This window comes from Salvelinus namaycush, chromosome 9, assembly GCF_016432855.1.
Source record: "Salvelinus namaycush isolate Seneca chromosome 9, SaNama_1.0, whole genome shotgun sequence".
NCBI lineage: Eukaryota > Metazoa > Chordata > Actinopteri > Salmoniformes > Salmonidae > Salvelinus > Salvelinus namaycush.
Window position 1 is genome coordinate 23,052,618 of NC_052315.1, and position 17,614 is coordinate 23,070,231.

Genomic DNA, 17,614 nt, shown 5'->3' on the forward strand with positions numbered 1-17,614 from the left:
TTTAATAGACGGGATAATAGAGCCCTATAGTGAGAAGAGAGATGGACTAGCCTTCAGAAGATAAAAAAAAGTAGGCCTACATGTCTGGGAATTTCTTGACACCCCGCCTCTTTCATGAATAAGTAATTTAAGGTCCCATTCATTGGCTGTTTCTGTCATCCGGCTCCGAGTTTTTACTCAGCAGGCGGCCCGCTTCAGCACCCCAAATGAAGAGGGAGTCCATCAGAGGCATTTGTTCCCTTCCACTTTTGTTGAAACATTTTCCTGCAATCTGTGCGTAAGTGGGTGTGTCAAATGTAGTGTAGGCTAGTGCTTGGGTAGCCTACGCACTCTGAAAATAGGAAAAGTTCATCATGAGTTTAGTCTGAAATCTACCGCGGACTACCAGGATGGCTGTCTGGACACGAGCGGACAAAAATGGTCAATTAGACCTTTTGCTACGGGACCGCTGGATTCGGGTAGCGGCCGAATTGACCCGCGAGACTTTCACATTAACGGCCGAAACAGAGATAAGCGGACACGGGAACAACTTGGATTACACCAATTCAGCGGGCATGCGGAATGGAATGTCTAATGGAAACGACCCGGGTTTAGCGTCGGGAAATTCGAACCGTGGTCAAACCTCAAACCCAGAGCAACATCCGAACCATGGTGCGCTAGGACGAAGCGGTAGCCCAGCGCGCGGGGGCATCAACCGGGGTCACTACGACGGTTTTAATAGCCCCAGCTCTGGCAAGTATAATCGTGATAATGGTACGAACTCTGATTTTGGCAGCCCGGGGTCCAGTTACGGTAGTCCTGGATCTAGCTTCAGTTCCAGGCATGGCGAAACTTCCATCAATTTAGAATCCGGCGCATCAGAAGCTGTGCGTAAAGTTAGAGTTGTAAAACAAGAGTCTGGCGGGTTGGGGATCAGTATCAAGGGGGGTCGGGAAAACCGAATGCCCATCCTCATATCCAAGATCTTCCCCGGACTTGCAGCTGATCAGAGTCGGGCTCTTCGGGTCGGCGACGCGATCCTGTCAGTCAATGGAAATGACCTCAGGGAGGCTACGCATGATCTAGCGGTGCAGGCTCTAAAAAAGGCCGGGAAAGAGGTTACGCTTGAGGGTAAGTTTCCAAACGCAATTGCGGGGATTTGAGAAGGCCAGTCAATCTGACAGCAGCCTTCAGTAGTAGCCAAAACAATGTTCGCTTTATAGCCAAATGCGACTTTATTCTGCCTCTTTCTTAGAAGATGTAGCCTAGGCCTATGATGCAGCTGTGGGCCGAATATTGCATCAGGAAATAGACACACATAAATACCTAAAATAAGATAGTGAGCAGCCAGTTAGATGAACTAATTGATGACCAGGCTACTTTTTCATTTATTTTCAACGTAGCCAGAATTCTGGCCATGGTTTTAGGCTACAATGTTTACTTTCTAGCACATTGCCAGACCACAGCGCATAGCTATAGGCTACAATGTAACATGTTCACACTCCACAACCATTGATGAGATTTTATAGGGGGCGGTGTCAACTGACTCAACGTAGCCTATCTTTAGGCCTATTGTAAACACGAAAGTATTGCACAGTGGTTACAAAATTAGCTACATTGTATTTGTGGAAGTGGATTATTTCAGATAGGTCATTGTATGCTAAAGCGGTGAATCAGCACGTTTGTGTCCTCTTATATTGATTTTAAGAGCACTTCAGTGTGAAGCCCAGGGTTCGGAAACAACTGGTCAGGGGCTGAAATGCACTGTGTGGTCGTTAATGGTTTGCAAATTAACCCAGCATGAATAGTGAATAAGGTTGGATGTAGAGATGTAGTTAGTGTGACGCAGTTTGTGTCATTTAGCAAGTCAAATGAGTTTCCACTATAACCCCCAAAATAAAGTAGTATTTTCTGCTTCTCGTCTGAAATAGGCCTAATAGTCCTAAATAAGTTTGTGTAATCTCTGTCTCTCCATTGCGGAAAACCTGGGATTTTGTTTAAGGAATGTGCCAGTTGCCTGTCACTGTTTGTTAGAATGACAGGGAGTGAGTTGTGGTGTTTGTAAATGGACCCCAATTCCAATCTGTCTGCATTCTCCTCATCCTCTGAAGGTCAGAATGAGGTTTCAATTTCCAGACCAATCTGTAATGTACACAATACATAAACGCTAGACATTACAGCAATTAGTGACTTCACATTCCTCAACCAGGTTGCTTCCCAGGCCTGTGTAAAACTCTCACACAGGCATGGATGTTGTGTTTCTAACTAATACGATAGCTGCTTTATTTCGCCGTTCATAATAAACATGAGCTCACTGTAATGGACATTGACTAACGTCATTCAGTTAGTACATTGGCTCATGGCTGTCTTGTTTAGTTTGTCTGCTCGTTGGTGGATAGAGGAGGAGGCCATTGTCTGGTCAAAAGGAAGAATAAGAACACTACAAAGAGACAAAGACTGTATTCATAAAATGGGGACAGGCCCGATTAGAGACAGTTATTTTCTTTTGTTCACAAGCCAAAACTTACTGACCAATGACCATTGAACATTTCACTTGATTCTGCAATGCGTCATAAAAGCCACCACATATGAAGTATGAATCCAGGTTAATATTGTATGTCATTAATTAAAGTAACACTGTCGTTATTGATTAATATCAGTGGAAAGGCACATTTGCTCTCCAGTCTCTCTGTCTTATTGTTTTTTCAAGTTGTCTGTGTCTGTAAACAGAGATGGATATCCACATAAATATCTGACCATAACCTACTTAGCTAAGACATTTGTTTGTGTGATTCATTGCATGGACAGTGTAGCAGCATGTGCACTTTCTATAATGTTTTTTTTAATCCACATACTGGATATATATAATGCTTCTGCCAAATGGCATGCCATCCTTTTGTGATCCAGCTCAGGGTGAAAAGAGGCGACGAAGGGGATAGGTGTGTGTGTGTGTGTGTGTGTGTGTGTGTGTGTGTGTGTGTGTGTGTGTGTGTGTGTGTGTGTGTGTGTGTGTGTGTGTGTGTGTGTGTGTGTGTGTGTGTGTGTGTGTGTGTGTGTGTGTGTGTGTTTGAATGGGAGCAGCAGAGGGAGCTTTTTTGAGTGGGGGGCAGGTGTGTATATTTTTGTGGGGAGCAGAGGGAGCCTCTCCAGAGCCTTCTACAACCCCCCCCCCCCCCCCCCCCCCCCCCCCCTCATCTGGGGAGTCTGACACACTGTTCTCATTAAAGGCCTGGCAGCACACAGTCTGTGGCAGGGGGAGGGGGAGAGAAAAGAGGGTGAAGCTGGACAAACCATAGGGGATTTTGGTCAAAAGAAAAACCGTGGTAAGGGTCTGTGGTGTAACCGATCACTTAAAGCCATACCCGGATGAAGGCTACAAGAAGAAGAGAGCAAATGTATGCATCAACCCATGGGGGATTGAACCTCAACTCCTTCAGCCAAATATAAGTTGGAGTCAGACAGATTCCCTTGGCTCTTCTCCCCTTCCTCCTCTCTGTCTCATTCCTCTGCATTGCTGTGGGCATAGAGGTATGGAGGGAGAGAGACAAACTAGCTCCAGCTATGTGTGATGGCACCTTGTCTCATCTCTCTCAATCTCTCACTCTCTTTTCTTTTATTCTTTCATTCTTTCTTTCGCTCTTACACACACACACACACACACACACACACACACTGTCATCTGTGTACTGCCCTAATTAAAATCTGAACTGGAGCTGAGTGACAATGCTGACAGTTATAATGAGATCTTTAAACGGCACCAGAGAGGGACAGTGAGAGCAGCTTCTGGAACCAACTATCTGACTCAGAACTTTTCACAAAGTTTTAACTCCATGTTGGGTGTGGGACACACTTTCTCCTCGTTCAGTTCAACAGAATACTCTGCCATAAAACACCAACTAGCCCAAACATCCTCCTTGTTCCACTGCAGTCTGCACTTACTCAAGCAGAGAGTGTTGGCAGATGGAGATGTAGTGGTAAATCTCCAAGTCTCCAATATGTATCTTCCCTCTGAATGCGAGCCAGTGTCATAATGTCTTTGTCACCTATAGCCCAACGTATCATTGCTAAAGAATATCCATACAGATACCAGAGCTACAGTACAGTAGGAATGCCACACACAGACAGAACCTGTACTTAAATATACCATGACTTTGATAACCACATTGGAACACTGCAGTGGTGTTGTGACTGGAAGAAGTCTTGACTGAGCATAATTACGTTAACTTGATTCGTCATTTATTACTCCTCACTCAAACATGTGGCGGTGTGTATTGGGCATATGCCACTATGGCAGTGAGTGTAATCTTTATTTTGCTTCATCAGGATTCGCAGTGTGACTGTAGCAGCCTCTGTACATCTTGATTTCTTCAGGGTTGGGTTTGGGTAGGGGTTTCCTCATGCTCTAGCTCATGTCTAGAGGGCCAGCCGCTTCCTGAAACACATACATACACGCATACAGTACATATACACACCAAAAGACTTGCATAAGCAGAAATATTCACTGACACTGTTAGTAAGAACAGTGTGGTTTGCAGGGTCTTGGAAATGGGTTCCAATCCTTGACCTATTGCCTCACCACTACCTCTACTGCTACCTCCCTCTTTCTGTCAAATTACACACACAAACACAAACACACACACACACAGTCCACCCATATTCATACTATATGTTTGGGCCAATTACTTTCACAACCCTAATCCTCTCCTACATGCAACAATTACCTCATCTTTTCAGCTCCTCGTATCGAGTTTCTCAGTCAGAGCAGAGCGACCCAGAGGACTAACATACACCAGTAGAGAAGAGAGAGAGGAGAAGTGGAATAGGCCGCAGGACCAAATTTGGAAACTGAATTCATGATTTCAGTCAAAGCCATTCTTCTCCAAGCAGCCGACCTGCCAAGCACACAACTGCACCGCCAACTCTCCTACTCAGAGCAACTCCACGAGAGACGAATACATCCTTATAAGACATGTATTACTCTTTAATTGAGCGTTGTAACTTTTAAACCACAGTCTAAAACATGATCAATCGTGTGTTGCGTTTAGACACATTTTTGTACAACTTGAGGTCTATGCATAATTAATCACTAATGTTCTTTATTTTGTGTCTTTCTGCGTTTCTGTAGTTAAATATATCAGAGAGGTTTCCCCACTGTTTAAGAAGCCCTCCTTGGTGGCAGACCTGCCGTGGGATGGGGTGCATCCTCAGTCCCCCAACTTCAGTGGCAGTGAGGACTCTGGGTCCCCCAAACACAGTGGGGCCAAGGACAGGAAGGTCATCCTCCTCAAAATGTGCTTTATCAGCAGGAACTTGACCATGCCTGACCTGGAGAACAGGTAAGACCTGCATTGTGTGCGTGCGTGTGTGTGTGTGCAATTGAAATGTGGCATAAGAGGGAAAATAGGAAACATAATGAGAATGTTGGTTTGGTGTGTTTTAGTAAGATAATGATGAGGACTGTTGACTCCCAAAGGCTCTTGGAGCTGCACTCTCCTGATGGCCAGCACACGGTAGTGATGCGCTGTAAGGATGGCCCCAGCGCCCACTCCTGGTTCACAGCCATCCACACCAACATTGCTGCCCTGCTGCCCCAGACCCTGGCCCACATCAACTCCTACCTGGGCTCCAGCACCACTGGGTCACACCCCCAACTCAAACACATCAGCTGGCTGGCAGAACAGGTACTGCACTCATATATAGGCCTTTAGAATAAATTACACAAACACACTAAATATTAAGCAAAATAATCCAATTGAAGTACTGTATGCTGCTGTCAAATACACTTATGTACAGATTCACACATACAGCATTGTGTAGTGTTGTTCAGCCTTGTATAATAGTGCATGTGTACTGTGAAGAGTTTTATAAATGGGTCACTGTGTTTTGTTCTGAACTTTCAGTTGTGATATTCTGTAGTCTTTTAAATGTGCTGTCTTATATGTTGTGCGAATCAGAATTTATTTAAAGTGCAGTTTACATGGGCCACAAGTCACAGCACACGTTACACATAATTAAAAAGAACAATAGAGACAACACAATTGAAGAAAGGTCAACAATGGGGGAAAAGAGAAACAGCTGAACAAAATGAATGTAGCAAATAGTCCACAGGGCATAGCAGCATGGGAGTAATAATCCACATAGCATAGCAGCATGGGAGCAATAATCCACAGGGCATAGCAGCATGGGAGTAATAATCCACATAGCATAGCAGCATGGGAGTAATAATCCACATAGCATAGCAGCATGGGAGTAATAGTCCACATAGCATAGCAGCATGGGAGCAATAATCCACATAGCATAGCAGCATGGGAGTAATAGTCCACAGGACATAGCAGCATGGGAGTAATAGTCCACATAGCATGGGAGTAATAATCCACATAGCATAGCAGCATGGGAGTAATAATCCACATAGCATAGCAGCATGGGAGTAATAATCCACATAGCATAGCAGCATGGGTGCAATGGTCCACAGGGCATAGCAGCATGGGTGCAATGGTCCACAGGGCATAGCAGCATGGGTGCAATAGTCCACAGGGCATAGCAGCATGGGAGCAATAGTCCACAGGGCATAGCAGCATGGGAGCAATAGTCCACAGGGCATAGCAGCATGGGAGCAATAGTCCACAGGGCATAGCAGCATGGGAGCAATAGTCCACAGGGCATAGCAGCATGGGAGCAATAGTCCACAAAGTGGGTAGCGGTGTAGTGTCAGTACACCATGTTAAATGTATAGATATTGTCTGTGTGTGTTTTTAGTTGGCCATGTTGGGGGTTGACAGGAAGCACTTTGAGACAGAACAAAAGGAAGCTACCGTTGCATTAACTTTCCTCTGGGCCCACCTAGCATGACACCCACACAACTACACAATCAGACGTGGAAAACCTCATCAGAAATTACATAAGCACTTTGACACACTTCTCTCATGCTGTCTCTCTTTCTTTATGGTGTAGGTCCAGCTGGATGGTGGGCGGCACCAGTTCCGACCAATCGTCATGGCACTGACAGAGAAAGATATCCTGCTGTTTGAATCAGTGCCATGGAACCGCGAAGCCTGGTCCACACCCATGCTCACACACCCACTACTTGCCACAAGGTAGGACAACAAGTTTGCCAGCCAGAATTAGAATGTAGGTTGTATTTCTCTTTGTCTGTCTCTCTCTCCTTCTCTTTCTCTCTCTCTCTGCCATTTTCACTCTGCGATGTGTTGGCATTTTGTTATCATAACTTATGAATCACTGTAAGCTGTTTAAAAATCACTTGTGGGAGGAGCAAACAGTGAGTTGATATAACCTTGTAGTTTGTTCCTGTTTCTCTGTAGACTAGTGCACTCTGGCAGTGCCCGCAGTTCCCCGGCGCAGGGGGCAGACCTGGTGTTTGCCACTCGGACGGGTACAGGGCGGGGCATCGAGTCCCATGTGTTCCGGGTGGAGACACACTGGGACCTGTCCTCGTGGACCCGGGCCCTGGTGCAGGGGGCGCATGCTGCCGCAGAACTCATTAAGGAGGTCTCCATTGGTGAGTGTGTGTGTCTGTCTGTATGTCTAATGTTGGTTTGTCTAACTATCTGCATATATTATTGAGTGAGGCTTTGGAATCACATGATTCACTTCTCACAGTGATACAGGAAGTGGTGACTGAAAAAAGTGAATGTACCAAAAACACCAGTGGGGGGAAAAAAGTTGTAAAGGAAGAAGCATAGTCAGTTGGGGGAATGTTTCCACTCAATAGAGAACAATAGTTGGCTGCTAGTATGTGCTGGAAATGTTCGGTCTTTTCCTTCCCTATTCCACTGCAACACAAACATGTTCATAAACTCTTTCACACAGGCACATACTGTTCCAATTACACACACACCCACACACACGTTTACTTTGTGCAGTACTGTTCTCACACTTCCCTCCCTCTGTACCTCAGGTTGCATGCTGAACAGGCAGGACGTTCGCCTCATACTGCACTATGAGAAGGGCTTCACTGTGACCCGGGAGCCAGGAGAGTCTGCAGGGGGTGCTGTGCTCTTCAGATACCCCTTCGAGAAGCTCAAGATGTCTGCAGATGACGGGATCCGCAACCTCTATCTGGACTTTGGAGGTCCAGAGGGTGAAATGGTAAGCTACATCACTGTTACAGTGCAATTGTCTAAAAGTCCATTGACTGTATTGATTAATGTACTGTTTGTATTTTTTATCTTGTCTCTTTCTTTCAGGTGTTTGACCTGCACTCTGGCCCCAAGCCCATGGTGTTTGTTCTTCATTCCTTCCTGTCTGCCAAACTGACTCGTCTGGGCCTGCTGACGTGAAGTGGGAAGAGGCTGGAGTCGGGAACATATGCATAAATATTCTTATTTTTACTATGTATCATTCATCACAGCCTTCCGATGTACTTTTGGCTATTTTTTATGCATGTACTCTGTTCTTGTCAGGCGAATGTGTGATTTTGTGATAAACAGAGTACGACTTTGTTCATATGAGCATGTGTCAATTGGGTTTCCAAGTTGATGACTGCGTGTGAGTGGCCTAGAGCATACTGCCAGATTGAATGGGTTTATACTTTTGCATTGTTGGCTTTATAGAGTGCCTGTTACCCAAAAACTGATTATCTAGCACATTATCCAAAATGACTGTTATAATCAGGATTGCCAACTGTGCCTTGTTACATGTAGTCATAAATGCTATTTTTAGTGTGTGTGTAAAAGTATTTTTTATTTTAAAAAGGTAATAGGTTTTAAAGCAAAGTAAGCTTTCAACAACATGCACAGCAATAGTATTATTCTTTTATTGTTAACATGCTATTTCTGTACTGTTTTTCAGTTAATTATTTTGTATGCATATCCTATGTTTAGCATGACTTGACTATGAAAATGTGATGCTCTTTTTGAGCATTTACAAAACCATGGCGTAACGCCAGTGACCCCTGTCACCTGCCTCAAAGTCAACCTGCCCTCCAGTAGGCTAGTCACACTGCCAAACCATTGTCCCATGCTGCCTGAGAACACCACTTCCCTTTATCATTCCCTTCTGCATTAGCCCTAAGCCAATGCTTTCTATTAAAGCTCATGAGGTCATACCTAAGCTTCTCTGCCTTTTTCTGACCTCATATTTTTCTGTGATTCCTGAGGAAGTGTTGCATACACACCATGTAAACATAATATTTACTCTCAATAGGCATCCACAGTAAAGTCACTGAGCTACAAGCTGTCTGCTAAGTGTTCTGGGGAATGTTTCCATCCAGTACATAATTAAAATAAGCAAAATATATACCTATAAAGAATGTTCAAAGATGTTCATTCAGCACTATGATCTCTGAGAAAACACAATTTCAGCTGTAATATGGTACCTCATCATGTCCATTTAGTGAAAGGAAGCTTTGGATGCTTTTACTAGAACAAATGGGATGCTATTCTTTTATTTTGTTTTATCCCTGTATAAGCTTATCATCTTGCTGTATGTGACCTCTGAGTCCTACATATGTAAAAGCTCTTTTTCAGACCCTGCTCTACCACGTGATCACCCTAACAGCTTGTCTCAGTATGTAAGCGGATACTGTAAGTGGGGCCTAGTGGATGCTGCCAATTGTATGACTGAACTCTATCCCAATTCAGTCTCTAGGCCTAATTCTAATAATGGACAATTTTATCAATACCTGAACTGTTCAATTTCTAGCTTGATAGCCACCTTAATTTACCCATGAATGTATCTTAATTAGCATTTCACATTGTCAAACTGTCATATCTTTCTCTTTTGGTTGTTAGTTTTGAGTGATATACTGTTATTGCAAAGAAAAGCTTTTTTTTTGTTGAGAAAGGGTTTTTTAACCAAAGTTACATGTGGCAGCTTGCGTTCCACACAATCATTTAGCAGAGAAAGCACAGGAGAAACCCTGCTGCTGCAAACCTGTTATATGCAAAGTATTTTAGACTTCGAAAAATGTATTAAGATGTATGATAATGTAATAATCTAAAATGTAAATATCTATAAGAATAAAACATGTTAATGTCCAACTGTAACAAATGGATTTGATGTCTGTCATTGCAATGGAAAGAAAGCTGGTTCAGAAAAGCATAACAATTTTTTTTATTTCGCAATACCGTGCCACTCCTCTTTAAAAAAAGTAATAAGAATCTGACTCAGTAATCATCCTATCCGCTAGGCGTCAGTACTTCTGTTTTTCTTCTCTTTCAAAAGTGACGCAGACGCTGCATGAACGTCTGTAGTTACCACTAGCTACGGTTGTTGCTGTTGCCTGGGCAGTGGCTGTCAAATAGGCTAGCGAAGCTACCTTTGTCATAATTTTGTAGCAACACCTCTCCTGAAAATATAGCAACCATATTTCTAAAGATACCTTGAATTAGCATCAGAGACGCTGGGCGAAGAGCAAAAGAGTGAGATGAAATGACAACGTCAACATTACAGGTAGCAAAACATTAGCTAGCTAGCGTTCGCTACGTTACTTGCTAACTTGTGTCAACAAAATGTAGCTAACGTTATCACCATTAGTTTACTAGCTACACTATTATACATTCTGCTTAATAGTTACCAGTCAACTTGTTATTGAACTGAATACTGTAGCTACAACAATAACACCACATTTTCCACTGTTGGTAGTTTGACCATTGGCACAAATAACTGTTACGAGGCCATGTATATTGTAATGGAATGTCTTGCAAACAAAATAGTTTGCTAGTCAAGTCTAGTGAGTACTATTAGTTATTAGTCTGTAAATGTCAGATATAATCTGTTACAGTTTATGGATTCCAACCTTAAAGGTAAATCTACAGTTTATTTGTTTGGTTTGACCCATGGTCTGAACCTGGACTCCCCTGTTTCATTTATATGGTTCATCCCTTCCTCTCTTCCCTCACACAGAAAGCGATTGATCTTGTGACCAAAGCCACAGAGGAGGACAAGAACAAGAACTATGAGGAAGCCTTGCGCCTTTACCAGCATGCAGTGGAGTACTTCCTGCATGCTATCAAGTGTGAGTGTGAAATGTAATATTTTTCTGTCCACAGTCCAATTTGTTTAAGTATTCAGAGTAGAAATGAGGTTGTTGTTTTTGAAGGCAAAAAGTAATGTGTTTTGATTTCTTCTTCCAGATGAGGCACACAGTGACAAGGCAAAGGAGAGCATACGTGGGAAGTGTATGCAGTACCTAGACCGGGCCGAGAAACTCAAAGATTTCTTGAAAAACAAAGAAAAAACAGGGAAGAAGCCTGTCAAGGAAGCACAGAGTAATGATAAGTATGTTGTCACACATCTGTTCACAGAGACACTGTCCTACATTAACACAAGCATACCTAGGAAATAACATTTTGCCAAACAGACAACATGAAGGAAAAAGGAAACCGCACACTGCTCTTGATAGTATCACTGATCTGTAATAAGCTTACGTATCGGCCTCACGGCCTTCGTCAGAGCTTTTGTGAGTTTTTTTTTAAATTAGCACCCTTATGTAGACATAGACCCACCCACATCCGTTCCACGCATCGAATGGGGTTGAGTCGAGAGAAATCAAATAAGTGCCACATTGTCACCAGCACCAAATAGTTTGTTTCACATTACACATTCCTTTTAGGAGTGACAGTGACAGCGAGGGTGAAAACCCAGAGAGAAAGAAACTGCAGGAGCAACTGATGGGTGAGTGTGTGTTTGTCTCCTCTTTCACACACCAGCTGTCTAAACTGTGTCTGTGATGTTCATGAGGGAAATTAACTTTGATGCTAAACTGATCCATGTCCTGGTACAGGTGCCATTGTAATGGAAAAGCCCAATGTCCGGTGGAACGATGTAGCTGGGCTGGAGGGAGCTAAGGAGGCCCTGAAGGAAGCTGTAATCCTGCCCATTAAATTCCCTCACCTCTTCACAGGTTAGACTACTGCCTTTTCCCCCCTCACATATATACTCTCTTTCTCACTATGTTCTGCATGGACATGTCACCATAATGATATAATACTGTATGTGTATTCTGTCTATTTGTTCATTATGCTTGAATGTATCTCTGGTTGCAGGCAAACGCACTCCATGGAGAGGGATTCTTCTCTTTGGTCCCCCTGGGACAGGAAAGTCTTACCTGGCCAAAGCAGTAGCCACAGAAGCCAACAACTCCACCTTCTTCTCTGTGTCATCATCAGACCTCATGTCCAAGTGGCTTGGAGAGAGTGAGAAGTGAGACATCATTTCTTATTTGTAATTCTACTGTTCATGTAAATCCCCATTATGCATCCACACCTGATTAGACAACAAAAAAAATCTCACTGATACTTATGTGTCAAATCTAATTTTATTTCTCACATGCGCTGAATACAACAGATGTAGACCTTACTGTGAAATGCTTACTTACAAGCCCTTAACCAACAATGCAGTTTTAAGAAAATATTTACTAAATAAACTAAAGTTTAAAAAACGCACTCCATAACAATAATGAGGCTATATACAGCGGCTACCTGTATCGAGTCAATGATCGAGGTAATTTGTACATGTAGGTAGGGGTAAAGTGACTATGCATAGATAAACAGCGAGTAGCAGCGGTGTGAAAAACAAAGGGGGGGGGTTAATGCAAAATAGTCCGGGTGGCCATTTGATTAATTGTTAAGGAGTCTTATGGCTTGTGGGTAGAAGCTGTTAAGGAGCCTTTTGAACCTAGACTTGGAGCTCAAATGGTAGCAGAGAGAACAGTCCATGACTTGGGTGTCTGGAGTCTTTGACAATTTTTTGGACCTTCCTCTGACATGCCTAGTATATAGGTCCTGGATGGCAGGAAGCTTAGGCCCAGTGATGTACTGGGCCGTACGCACTACCCTCTGTAGCACCTTACGGTCAGATGCATAGCAGTTGCCATACCAGGCGGTGATGCAACCGGTCAGGATGCTCTCGATTGTGCAGTTGTAAAACTTTTTGAGTATCTGGGGACCCATGCCAAATCTTTTCAGTCTCCTGAGGGGGAAAAGGCATTGTAGTGCCCTCTTCATGATTGTCTTGGTGTGTTTGGACCATGATAGTTTGTTGGTGATGTGGACACCAAGGACCTTGAAACTCTCAAACTGCTCCACTACAGCCCTGTTTATGTGAATGGGGGTGTGTGTCGGCCCTCCTTTTCCTGTAGTTCACAATCAGCTCCTTTGTCTTACTCACGTTGAGTGAGAGGTTGTTGTCCTGGCACCACACTGCCAGGTCTCTGACATCCTCCCTATAGTCTGTGTCGTTGTTGATCAGGCCTACCACTGTTGTGTCGTCAGCAAACTTAATGATGGTATTGGATTCATGCTTGTCCACACAGTACAGGAGGGGACTCGGCACACACCCCTGATGGGACCTTGTATTGAGGATCAGCGTGGCAGATGTGTTGTTGCCTACCCTTACCACCGGGGGGCGGCCCATCAGGAAGTCCAGGATCCAGTTGCAGAGGGAGGTGTTAACTCCCAGGGTCCTTAGCTTAGTGATGAGCTTTGTGGGCACTATGGTGTTGAACGCTGAGCTGTAGCCAATGAACAGCATTCTCACACAGGTGTTCCTTTTGTCCAGGTGGGAAAGGGCAGTGTGGAGTGCGATTGAGATTGCGTCCTCTGTGGATCTGTTGGGGCGGTATGCAAATTGGAGTGGGTCTAGGGTTTCCGGGATGATGGTGTTGATGTGAGCCATGACCAGCCTTTCAAACACTTCATGGCTACCGACGTGAGAGCTACGGAACGGTAGTCATTTAGGCAGGTTACCTTAGTGTTCTTGGGCACAGGGACTATGGTGGTCTGCTTGAAACACGTAGGTATTACAGACTCGGTCAGGGAGAGGTTGAAAATGTCAGTGAAGACACTTGCCAGTTGGTCCGTGCATGCCTTGAGTACACGTCCTGGTAATCTATCTGGCTCTTGTGAATGTTGACCTGTTTAAAGCTCTTGCTCACATCGGCTACGGAGAGCGTGATCACACACTCGTCCGGAACAGCTGGCGCTCTCATGCATGCTTCAGTGTTGCTTGCCTCGAAGTGAGCATAAGTATCCTCTTGAATGTTTGTGCCTCTCTTTCTCTCTATCCATCAGACTGGTGAAGAACCTGTTTGAGCTTGCCCGTCAGCACAAGCCCTCCATCATCTTTATTGACGAGGTGGACTCACTCTGTGGCTCCAGGAATGAGAATGAGAGTGAGGCAGCCCGGCGGATTAAGACCGAGTTCCTGGTACAGATGCAAGGTGAGCATTTAGTCTACAGTCTATACCCACTTTCTGCCAAGACAGCTTTTAGACTTCAGATCAAACAAACACCCCATCAAAGAGGACTTAACTTAAAAGTCTACTGCATCAGTTGACTTGACCTTTCCGATTCAATGCGTAACATGTTCTATATAAGCATCAGGCTTACAGTCTTCATTCCTACTCTCTGATTGGCAGGTGTGGGCAACAACAACGATGGAATCCTCACCCTTGGGGCCACTAATATTCCCTGGGTTCTGGATGCTGCCATCCGTAGAAGGTCAGTGATCAATAAGGGGGCAGGTTGGGATGGGATATACAGTATGTTTGTTGTTTAACAGATTCACAAAAGTAATGATAACGCCTGAATATTTGTTTATACTGTCTGTACCTATTAATGTAGATTCCATTGAGTGGAAGACCAGTCCTGGAGTTTTCTTGAAATGTTTGTAGAACAGTAGATAAGCACCCAAAATGGGAAATGTTTTGTTCAAGCAAAAATGATTTCCTAATTTATACAATACTCATCGTCAAGCATTCTCATCAGAATTATGTCACTGTCAGGTTTGAGAAGCGTATCTACATCCCTCTCCCAGAGGAGCCCGCCAGGTCACAGATGTTCCGGCTGCACCTGGGCAACACACCCCACAGCCTGAGTGACGCAGACCTTCGTCAGCTCGCCAAAAAGACAGAAGGCTACTCCGGGGCTGACATCAGCGTCATTGTACGAGATGCCCTCATGCAGCCTGTCAGGAAAGTGCAGTCAGCCACACACTTCAAAAAGGTAATTTATACCCATGATGTTCCCTCTAACTTTTTCCTCCCTGAGCAAATTTCAGGTCTGAATTTGTGAAAATTCTGTGCAACTTCCAGCGTGCATTTACTGTGAACACTGAGGCTGAACCTGCTTTAAGTTAGTTTTAACAGTGGCCAAGTAGGCTACTGTGACTATTTGCTCATAATGTAGGTCTACCAGAGTGGCCTACCATCAAAAACAATGGAGAAAATACATCCCATAACATTTTAACATTTAAATACCTGTTCTATCATTCAACCTACAGTAGCAGCCAATGTGTGGTATTCAATGTAGGCCTACATTCCATTGAAAAAAAAAAAAAAAACATGCAGGGCTTGACATGGACCTGTTTATCCACTTGTCCTTTAGACAAGGTGAATGAAAATGTTTTTGATACAAGAAACCACTTTACCAAATCAAATGCATTATTATTCCCATATCATTATTAAAGAGAATCAGACCAATTATGCTACCCTCTGTCTATTGGCTACTTAGCTTATAAGACCACAGCTGGTAACACAGTCCAGTTCATAGTAAATAGCACGGATCCATATATATTGCAATGGTCTATTTGCATAAAGGCCTACTGCAGCTCTGATTGGCTATGCCGCACAGGTCTGTGTAGAGTATGGGCTGGGTCGTGTGTAATAGAATCCTACTCCAATGTGTTCTACCTACAACAAAACATCCTCCGTAGTTCGTTTTGTTTAAGTATGTTGCATTGAAAGTGGCTAATATTGAGTTGATTCGATCACAATTCACACAGTAAAGAGAAAGGTTGATAGTGTTAAGAAGGGAAAACTCTAGAAAGTTGAGTGAAGTTCAATCTTGTGCTTCTCTCCATGGGCTGATATTTATTTTGCACTCTGCGTGGCAGTCCTGGGGAGCTGCGTGGCAGTCCTGACGAGCTGCGTGGCAGTCCTGGGGAGCTGCGTGGCAGTCCTGGGGAGCTGCGTGGCCGCACGCAGATTAGATGGAACATTGCCCATGATATAGTAACTCTATTGCAGTCGACTCTTGTACACTACACTAAAGGTGTTTCTCTTTCTCTGCTATTAAGGATATTTAAGAGTTTTTTTCTTGTGGTACTCAAGGTGCGAGGGCCATCCCGTGCCAACAGTCAATTGATGGTGGATGACCTTCTGACCCCGTGTTCGCCTGGGGACCCAGCTGCCATAGAATTAACCTGGATGGATGTGCCTAGCGACAAGCTGCTGGAACCCATCGTATGCATGGTGAGAAACATCCACAACAGACACTCACATTTTGCTTACACATTCAGGCATTACACACTCATATTTGTACAAATACTGAACAACGCTAATGCTTTGTCCCTCTGCCCTCCAGTCTGACATGTTGCGGTCACTGTCCACCACACGTCCGACAGTCAACAGTGAAGACTTGTTCAAGGTCAGGAAGTTCACAGAGGACTTTGGACAGGAGGGCTAAGAGGTCCTGGTCAGCCAGGGGCTTCACTACTCCTTACCCTGTTTCTCCTCTCAAGCCCCATTCATACAACCTCCTGTCATGTAGTAGCTACAGTACTACCACACTACAAACTTGGATTTGTTCGACTAACCTGCATTGGCAAGAATGATGGAGCGTTTAACCTCATACCATTTCCCTCCGATCATACACTATTGCAGTCCTGAAGACTGAGACTATATATATTTTTGCCATCCTGCACTTGAAGTTGTTAATCATTATGAAGGAAGGGTGAAGAGCTTTTGAACAATTGCATTTAACATAGCTCTTGTCTTGCATGTGTGTAAGTCATAGGCTGTGTTTAAACAGGCAGCCCAATTCTGCTTTTTTTTCACTAATTGGTCTTTTGACTAATCAGATCAGCTCTGAAGATCTGATGTGAATGGTAAAAATACCTATTTGTGGAAAACAATATCAGAATTGGGCTGCCTGTTTCAACGCAGCCTTAATGTATGTCTTGTGTAGGAGCGCTCTGCTTTTAAATTGAGTTGACTGACCATAGCTGCCCCCTCTCCCAGTCCCCACTAGAGCTGCCCCTATGTTACAGGCAGTGTTACTTACACTATTTATGATTATTTATTATATTTTATCTCGTCAAGATTTGTTGACTGTATGAGTGACTGAGGACACAGCTGATCATTGAGTGGGAGAGGTGTTTACATTTCAGTATTTCTCTGACATGTTATGTGACTGAAAATTGGGACAAAGAGCCCTTTTCTATTTCTGGATTTGAGCATTGAAAATAATAGTTCCATGACAGACATGATCATATTGTTCCTATATGTCATAAGTATTGCTGTGTCTGTATAGTTGGGGGTGTCAGTTCTGGTCCCAGAGGGGATCTCACTGCAGTTACACATATCCATGATAACCTGACTTAGTAAATCCAGAATTCAAAAATAAAAAGATGTTTGTCATTATTCCATTTCAACTTTACATTATCCATGTTATTACAGTTGAAGTCGGAAGTTTACATACACCTTGGCCAAATACATTTAAACTCAGTTTTTCACAATTCCTGACATTTAATCCTAGTAAAAATTGCCTGTTTTAGGTCAGTTAGGATCACCACTTTATTTTAAGAATGTGAAATGTCAGAATAATAGAATACAGAGAATGATTTATTTCAGCTGTGGGTCAGAAGTTTACATACACTCAATTAGTATTTGGTAGCA

General features: G+C 43.7%; 2 protein-coding genes across 2 annotated transcripts; both read left to right on the forward strand.

The window, feature by feature from the left end:
* Positions 1–219: 219 nt before the first annotated feature.
* sntb2 (syntrophin, beta 2) lies at positions 220–9,041 on the forward strand. The gene is made up of 7 exons (XM_039001119.1): positions 220–1,110; positions 5,105–5,315; positions 5,453–5,660; positions 6,931–7,073; positions 7,299–7,495; positions 7,895–8,085; positions 8,184–9,041. The coding sequence occupies exons 1-7, from the start codon at positions 390–392 to the stop codon at positions 8,274–8,276; spliced, it is 1,764 nt and encodes a 587-aa protein (XP_038857047.1). The 5' UTR covers positions 220–389; the 3' UTR covers positions 8,277–9,041.
* Positions 9,042–10,183: 1,142 nt separating this feature from the next.
* Positions 10,184–17,364, forward strand: LOC120053852 (vacuolar protein sorting-associated protein 4A). Its single transcript, XM_039001120.1, has 11 exons — positions 10,184–10,389; positions 10,843–10,954; positions 11,073–11,217; positions 11,552–11,613; positions 11,723–11,842; positions 11,985–12,141; positions 14,010–14,158; positions 14,357–14,438; positions 14,723–14,942; positions 16,049–16,189; positions 16,302–17,364. Exons 1-11 carry the CDS (start codon positions 10,369–10,371, stop codon positions 16,401–16,403), a joined length of 1,311 nt encoding a protein of 436 aa, XP_038857048.1. The 5' UTR covers positions 10,184–10,368; the 3' UTR covers positions 16,404–17,364.
* Positions 17,365–17,614: the final 250 nt, after the last annotated feature.

Coding starts and splice junctions, on each gene's coding strand:
- sntb2 (XM_039001119.1), top strand. CDS start 390: ATGGCTGTCTGGACACGAGCGGACAAAAATGGTCAATTAGACCTTTTG. Junction 7,074..7,298: donor CACCCACTACTTGCCACAAG/GTAGGACAACAA, acceptor GTTTCTCTGTAG/ACTAGTGCACTCTGGCAGTG. Junction 7,496..7,894: donor CATTAAGGAGGTCTCCATTG/GTGAGTGTGTGT, acceptor TCTGTACCTCAG/GTTGCATGCTGAACAGGCAG.
- LOC120053852 (XM_039001120.1), top strand. CDS start 10,369: ATGACAACGTCAACATTACAG. Junction 11,218..11,551: donor GAAGCACAGAGTAATGATAA/GTATGTTGTCAC, acceptor CATTCCTTTTAG/GAGTGACAGTGACAGCGAGG. Junction 14,439..14,722: donor GATGCTGCCATCCGTAGAAG/GTCAGTGATCAA, acceptor TGTCACTGTCAG/GTTTGAGAAGCGTATCTACA.